At 41.3% G+C, this 8,710-nt stretch overlaps 1 protein-coding gene across 1 annotated transcript in view; it reads left to right on the plus strand.

Moving 5' to 3' along the window:
* The window catches only part of lrrc56 (leucine rich repeat containing 56), a 126,199-nt gene that overhangs the window by 99,531 nt on the left and 17,958 nt on the right, over nucleotides 1-8,710 (plus strand). The window contains exons 8-9 of the mRNA XM_043706406.1: nucleotides 3,076-3,140; nucleotides 8,098-8,237. Coding sequence (XP_043562341.1) covers nucleotides 3,076-3,140; nucleotides 8,098-8,237 — 205 coding nt within the window. The remainder of the gene's footprint in view (nucleotides 1-3,075; nucleotides 3,141-8,097; nucleotides 8,238-8,710) is intronic.

Below are 8,710 nucleotides of genomic sequence, written 5' to 3' on the forward strand. Positions count from 1 at the left end.
CTTCTAAGTATTCACTCGATCTATCCTGTCTGTACCTGGCATATGCTTCCTTCTTTTTCTTAACCAAACCCTCAATTTCTTTAGTCATCCAGCATTCCCTATACCTACCAGCCTTCCCTTTCACCCTGACAGGAATATACTTTCTCTGGATTCTTGTTATCTCATTTCTGAAGGCTTCCCATTTTCCAACCGTCCCTTTACCTGTGAACATCTGCCTCCAGTCAGTTTTCGAAAGTTCTTGCCTAATACCGTCAAAATTGGCCTTTCTCCAATTTAGAACTTCAACTTTTAGATCTGGTCTATCCTTTTCCATCAGTATTTCTGCAGAAGGATTGCTGAACTCAAAACATTAACACTGCTTTCTGCCTCTCCATGGATGTTGCCAGAATTCTATTTTTTGTTTCAAACCCAGTACGGATACTGAGGAATTAGTTGGTAGCCAACAAAAGATGGTGTTGCACATGAATGCTCTGCTGATGGGCAGTTGTCCTGGGAAAAAGGGGCTGACCATGATGGTACTCAGTAATCATTTGGAAATACAAATAGGGCTTGCTTCATCAGTATCCCGGCAACTCCTTGGTAGTGGCCACTGCAGCAAGTATCAGCATCACTAAAATCCTGGGTATTGTTTGAGGTTCCCAGTATCTGCAGAAAATGTAACTCTCATCTGCATTGACAAAATAGATCACAGGATTTCTTTTTCGGGTGACTTACAGCAGCAACAATATGTTATTGAGAAGAGGGGAGCACAAATCAAAAGTTATGGCTTGTTTTGGGAGGGATGAGCTTTATTTTCTTCAAGAAAACTAGACTTCAGGGCCATAGATCCAACTCTGGGGAAAGTTGTCCTCTTAGGGACATTAATATATGTCTCAAGGCATCCCTGTTACAGGACACACCTACACACGAGAAAGGAAATTTGAAAACAAATCTAACTCAAGACCAGAAATAACTGAAGAACATCCTATCGATACATGGTGTACTTAAATGCCATAAGATATAGGCGCAGAATTAAGCCATTCGGCCCATTGTGTCTGCTCTACCATTCAATCACATCTGACATGTTTCACAACCTCATTCTCCTGCCTTCTCCCTGTAACCCTTGATCCCTTTACTAATCAAGAATCTAGCTACTTCTGTCATAATGATTTGGCCTCCACAGCCTTCTGTAACAATGAGTTCCATAGATTCACCACCCTCTGCTTGTAGAACTTCCTCTTCATTCACTTCTAAAGGATCATTCCTTCACTCTGAGGTTGTGCCCTCAGGTTATAATCTCTTATACTAGTGGAAACATCTTCTCCATATCCACTCTATTCAGGTGTCTCAGTGTTCTGTAAGTTTCAATCAGCTCACTCCCTCATCCTTCTAAACTCCATTGAGTACAGACCCAGTCCCCAACCACTCCTCATATGACAACAAGCCCTTAATCCCCAGCATCATTCTTGTCAACCTCCTCTGGACTCCTTCAATGCCAGCATACTTTTACTTAGATATAGGGCCCAAACTGCTCACAATAGTCCAAATGCGGGCTGACCAGAGATTAAAACAGCCTCGGCAGTATATTCCTGCTCTTGTATTCTAGTCCTCTTGAAATGAAAGCTAACATTGTATTTGCCTAATGAATCTGCATGTTAACCTTAATAGACTTCTGAACTAGGACTCCTAAGTCCCTTTGTGCTTCAGATTTCTGAAGCCTTTCCTCATTTAGAAAATAATCTATTCTTCCTACCAAAGTGTATAGCCTCACACTGCCCACATTGTATTCACCTGACACTTTTTTGCCCACTCTCCTAACCTGTCTAAATCCTTCTGCAGCCTCTCCACTTTCTTAACTGTACCTGTCCCTCCAACTATCTTTGTGTCATCTGCAAATTTAGCAACAATTCCTCAGTTTCTTCATCCCAATCATTAATGTACAATGTGAATAGTTGCGATTCCAAAACTGACCCATGCCAAACTTGACTAGTCATTTAGCCATCCTGAAAAAGACCCACCTATCCTCATTCTCTGCTTTCTATCCATACCAGTAGCTTGCCCATAACACCATGGGCTCATTTTATTTCACAGTCTCCACTGCAACACTTTATTAAAGGCTTTCTGGAAATCTAAATAGATAATGTCCACTGGCTCTCCTTTGTCTAACTTGCTCATTACCCATCACTGAGTTCTAATGGATTTGTCATGCATGACCTCCCCTTGATGAAGCTGTGCTGACTCAGCTCTGTTTTACTATGTACTTCCAAGTACTCCACAATCTCAGCCTTAATAATGGGCTTTAAGCTCTTGATCCGTTTTAAAAAAAAAAGGTTGCTTAATTATTAATGAAATTGCCATCTCCAGTCCATTTGCATTGAGGTTTGTGTTTGGAGCAACTTATTAAAGATTGACTTGTTCACAAAGCTATGAGAAATTTTCTGATCTTTCCAGTCTAAAATCATTACAATGTTTTAAAATTTTTATTTTGTTGATCAAAAGCACAGAAAAAAAATCCCATTTGCCTTGTCACTGTCAATTGCAAGGGGAATTGGGAATATAAAATGAAGTGTAGAGCATTATAGTGAGGCCATCAGACAACAAGAGCAACTCCAGGCAACAGAAATCAATTTAGATCAATCTTTCCACATAATGGACTGAGGGGGAGCTGGAGAGGAGCAGTCCCTGGTTTTTAAGAGGATTGAGAGTACCTGAAGGGACCGTCCGAGAATCTCATGATCCCCCGGCCCCATGTTAGTGAGATGTAGTCCCAGTGACCCTATGAACTCAGTAATATTGGAATCCTCCTGCCATAATCTCAAGTGTTATGGATACAAGCACAGAAGAAGAAAAGTGAGTAAGTAGTTTCGAATTAATTCCTTTCTAGAGATGGTGTGGGGAATGTTTAAAGCAAGCTACCAAGGAAAATGGTAAGTTCAGGAATCTTGGTAAATTTCAGGAAAGTGAAGGGCATCAGAGGGAAGAACATGGTTATTGAAATATGGAGACACACATCAGTTCTCCCAAAGTAGTTGTTTCCTTAAAAGGTGCATCCAGAAATAACAGTCTTACCTAATGTCATCTTAATTTTCTTTCCAGGTGCCAGCAGCATATTTTGTGGAAATCCTGTCACAGCTCTTCGAGCCCGGAGGAAGAAGCAAGGTGTAAGGCTTTACTGTGCCTTTTAGACAGTGTTTACATGAAGTCCAATATGTGTTCTGTTGTGTATCTCTAATCCTTGAATTCTGTCTGCCATGTCAAAAATATTCCAGAAAACGTTACACCCATTGTTTGAAGCATGTTCAGGATTCCACAGCAGCCTGGACACACCAGCTCAGTTGGGTAGACAGAAAGTGTCTTGATCAGAGTAACGCCTACAGCATGGATACTGATCTCCATTTTAATTCAAATAGGCTTGGGATCTGCGTCCCTGCCCAATCTATGGCAAACAAAAATCATGCCCCTTTGCACACATGAACTAGTTCATGGTCTCTACTGGCACAATTGCTGATTTATCTGCAGAGAAAAATATATTTTTACATAAATAAAAGTATCATTCAGTTCCTCTGGAATCCAGCAAAGCCTATCCAGCTGCAGAAATTATTCAGAATCAACTTCAGAATGTGCTTCATGTTTTAATTTATCTCTCAAATCTGTTAAAACAATTTACCTCCAATTACTTTGTTATCCTGATTAAAAATGTCCAAGCCAAGTTATATATAACTGCCTACAACAGCAGAATAATAATATACTGTGCTACATGGTATAAGATGCTCTTATTGCAAAATGGATTTTCCATGTATCTCTACCCCCTCAAATTACTGTGAGCATTACATGGGAAGTCACACCAACGTGTACTAAAAATTCTTAATCAACAGAAAAACAGTACAACATGCCAATCTGTAAAAACCCAGCAGTTCAAGTCTTCTCAAATAGCCCAAATTATGTAAGAAAACATTTTGATTAACTGTGATTCAGTTGATAGGATATAGACCTCTGAGTCAGAATATTTGGGGTCATGTTGCCACTAGAGATTTTGGTCTATAACCTAAGCTTATATTTCAGAGACGTATGGAGGGATTGCTGCACTGATGAGGTGGGAGATGGGAATTTGTTTTTATTTGAGCAATAAATCAGCATCAATATATAACTAAAGCTTGCTAAAGGTTACTATATGATAAATATGAAAATCAGTAATTAGAATCCCACCCTCCGACTGCCATCAGTCCCTAAATCTGTCCCACCTCCATCTCGACCAGCTACAAAAGCTGTTCAAGGAAATCTCCATTTAGATTTTATTTGAGGCGGCATGGTGGCTCAGTGGTTAGCACTGCTGTCTCACAGCACCAGGGTCTCAGGTTCGATTCCAGCCTCGGGTTGTCTGCGTGGAGTTTGCACATTCTCCCCGTGTCTGCGTGGGTTTCCTCCGGGTGCTCTGGTTTCCTCCCACAATCCTAAGATGTGCAGGTTAGGTGAATTGGCCATGCTAAATTGCCTGCAGTGTTTGGTGCATTAGTCAGAAGGAAATGGGTCTGGGTGGACTACTCTTCGGAGGATCGATGTTTGAAGGGCCTGTTTCCACACCATAGGGAATCTAATCTAGATCAAAACTTTTGTCACATTTCATCCCAATATCAAACTCACCATGGACTACTCTCTACTATCTTGGACACATGCATCTCAGTACCACACTATACCGCAAACCCACAGACAACCTCACAATGCTACACTTCTCCAGCTTCCACCCAAAACATATTAAAACAGCCATCCTCTCTGGACAACCCCTGCATGTACACCGATCTCTTCAGATGAGGAGGAACGTGACGGGCACCTGGAAGTACTCGGGATGCCCTCCTAAGAATGGGTACCATGCTCAACTCATCAACCGCCAGTTCCAACGTGCAAGGAACCGTAATGACCTCCTCAGGAGACAGACATGTGCTGCAACCGACAGGGTACCCTCCGTTGTCCAGTACTTCCCAGGAGCTGAAAATCTACGCCATGTTCTTCACAACCTGCAACACATCATCAATGAGGATGAGCACCTTGCCAAGACCTTCCCCTCACCTCCGCTGTTGCCTTTAAACAACCACCAAACCTCAAACAAATCATTGTTCATCGCAAGCTGCCCGGCTTTCAACCTCCATTCAACCCTGTCATGGTGGGCGCTGCAAGACATGTCAGAGTGTGGACATGGACACCACCATTACACATGGGGACACCTCCCATGTATGTGGCAGATATTCATGTGACTCAGCCAATGGTGTCTATCTTATACGTTGCAGGCAAGGATGCCCTGAGGCATGGTACATTGGGGAAACTGAGCAAAGGCTACGGTAACGGATGAATGGGCACCGCACAACAATCAACAGACAGGAGTGTTCCCTCCCAGTTGGGGAACACTTCCATGGTCCAGGATATTCGACCTCGGACCTTCATGTGACCATCCTCCAAGGCGGACTTCGGGACAGGCAGCAGCGAAACGTGGCCGAGCAGAGGCTGATAGCTAAGTTCCGTACCCATAGGGAGGGCCTCAAGTGGGACCTTGGGGTCATGTCACACTACAGGTGACCACCATTGCACTATACACACACACAGAGATACTCCTACACACACACACACACGCACAGACACACTCCTATACAGACACGGACACACGTATACAGACACAGACACTCACACACATCCCTACAGACACACATACTCACACATGCACCTCCTCACAGACTTAGACACTCTACACTCACATACACACACATATACACTCTCTCTCACACTCACAACCCCTCACCCCAGACAGACACACACATAAAAACCCACATGCACACATATACTTTTGTGGGGTGAATTTGTACTTACATTGTGCTTTGCTCAAAAGCTGCATGAATTCATGTAAGACTCTGTTAACTCACTTTTTAGATTAGAATCAGTCTAAACATTATGGCCCAGACAGAGAACACAGTGGGCTAACACCTTCAACATATTATCTGGCTAACACCAATTGTTACAGTTAACTTGAGAATGTAACTTTTAAAAAAGGTTATGTGACTTACATATGAAAGAAGTGAAACTATCATGGTATTTGAACAGATGAAAGACTCGATAAACAATCAAGGTATTTTTCAATGTATAATTTCAGTTACATCACATTGTAAACTTTTGCTATGAATTCTGTGCCTTACAATTGTGTCCTTCACAATCCCCTGATGAAGGAGCGGTGCTCCATAAGCTATTGCTTCCAATTAAACCTGTTGGACTATAACCTGGTATTGTGTGATTTTTAACTATGTCACATTGAGCCTGATTAGTGTAATTGCAGTGAAAATCCTCAATCTCTTTTGATTAGGTTACCAGATTAAAGTTTGGGAACTGCTGATATAAAGCGTAGTTCAAAATTGAGTTGCCTCCAAATCGCACCATTTTGGCTCAGATTATTTAACTTGCTGAGCTAAAATCCTGGAACTCCCTCCTTAACTGCACTCTAGGTATAGGTCCACCACATGAATTGCAATAGCTGAAGAAGGCAGTTCACCGAGGGCAATTAGTGATGGGCAGCAAATGGTACATGCCAGTATGAAAAAACAATATCAAATCCTGCACCAGTATAATTATTTTCAAGAGTGTGTGTTGTCCATCCATCTCAAATTGGTGCCCATCTTACACCTACTGAGAAGGAACATTCTCCCACCTACAATCAACTTTTGTGTTATTTTAACCTCTCTTCTCTTTTGTTGACTACTATTCACTGCTTTCCTATTTCCTATCCCCTTCCTCTAAATCTTCTGTCTGTCTTTTAATTTCACTGCTCGTTTCTGTTCTATTCTATTTTCTGTACTCTATATTAAAAAAAGTTTATTTTCCAGCACTTCTTAAATTTCCTTGTCATGGTTCTTTATTAAAACAAAATTTCTGCCGTTCCTCTTATGCTGAAAATTCACACTGATTTTTATAGTCACCAGTGAGGAATGACCATCCAAGGTGACTTACTAGGTTGCGCCCAAAACACAGGAACCAGACTGGAGCAACGGCCAGTTCTGTCAGAAGAGGGTAGAGGCAAGAAAATATACAAGTGATATGCCATCTCAAAGATCCTAATACCAATAACTGGAGCTCTGAAGAAAGGTCCCTGGACCCAAAACATTATAACTCTGTTTTCTCTTCACAGATGCTGCCAGATTTGCTGAGTTTTTCCAGCAATATTTTTGTCTTTGCATCTGACTTTCAGCATTTGGAGTTCTTGGATTTTTTGGTATAGACTGTAGATTATTATCATCTACTAGGATACCTGAAACCAAATTGAACTAGGGACAGATGATAATAATATGCTCATTGTGATACCTGGGTGAGCACTTGATAGGTATATGAATATATATGGATATAAACTAGGAAACCAGACCATGTGGCACACCGGTAGCATCCCTACCTTTGAGCCAGAAAACCCAGGTTCCCAACTGCTCCAGAGTCATGTCATATCATGTCTGAACATATTTTTACTGGTACATCTGTACGGTCCCCAGGTTTAAGGGGAGGCAAGGCATATTATGTCCAAACAGGTTTGATTAAAATAACTATACGTGGGATACCAGTAATCTGTGATGTTAGAGTTGTTTGATGTGTAAGTTGAGGTTAAAGGGAAAAGATATGATAGTTAAACATTAACTATTTTCACTGGTTGGAAACTCTAGAACCAGGGGACATAGTCTGAGAATTAGGACCAGACCATTCAGGAGAGATGTTAGGAAGCATTACTGCACACAAAGGATGCTAGATGTGCAGAACTCACTTCCACAAGTGGCAGTGGATGCTCAATCAGTTATTAATTTTAATTCTGAGTTAGATAAATTTTTGATAAGCAAATGTAGTCAAGAATATGGGCCAAAGACCGGTGAATGGAGTCAGGCTAGAGTTCAGCCATTGAATGATCTCTTTGAATGGTGCAACAGGATAAATGGGCTGAATAACCTACTCCTGTTACTATGTTCCTAAATAAAACTCTAACTGGTAAAGTTTGTGCCTGGATTCTGCCTAACCTACTTTTACCCTTTGGTGTTTAATATTGATGAATGTTGGAAAAATATAGTTGTTGCAGATTTGCTATTAATTATTGGTCATCTTTCTTAGGTATCAAGTGATAGAGCAGGGAACTGGTTTAGTCCGTATACACACTTGCCAGAACATACCTATGATTCACTAGAAATCGATAGCAGAACCCGAGATGATATTTTTGCGGAGCTGAGAGCTTGGCGGAACGAACACAGTAGGTAAGTATTATTCTGAAAAAAAACTGCATGTCAGAATTCCCTAAATTAGAAAATAATTAATAAAGGAAATGTTGGGAACTTTAAATTACTAAATGCTGCTTAGCAGTTTTAGCACAATAAGCTATCCCAAATGTTTGACAAGAGCAGTTGTACAGGACGTTGGTTAGGCCACTTTTAGAATACTTTGTACAGTTCTGGATATTATTAAATTGGAGAGGGTGCAGAAAAGATTTATAAGGATGTTACCAGGAATGGAGGGTTTAAGTTATAAGGAGAGGGTGGATAGGCTGGGACTTCTTTCAGGTAAAAACAATGACTGCAGATGCTGGAAACCAGATTCTGGATCAGTGGTGCTGGAAGAGCACAGCAATTCAGACAGCATCCGAGGAGCTTCGAAATCGACGTTTCGGGCAAAAGCCCTTCATCAGGAATAAAGGCAGAGAGCCTGAAGTGTGGAGAGATAAGCTAGAGGA

The sequence above is a fragment of the Chiloscyllium plagiosum genome, chromosome 16 (assembly GCF_004010195.1).
Source record: "Chiloscyllium plagiosum isolate BGI_BamShark_2017 chromosome 16, ASM401019v2, whole genome shotgun sequence".
Taxonomy (NCBI): domain Eukaryota; kingdom Metazoa; phylum Chordata; class Chondrichthyes; order Orectolobiformes; family Hemiscylliidae; genus Chiloscyllium; species Chiloscyllium plagiosum.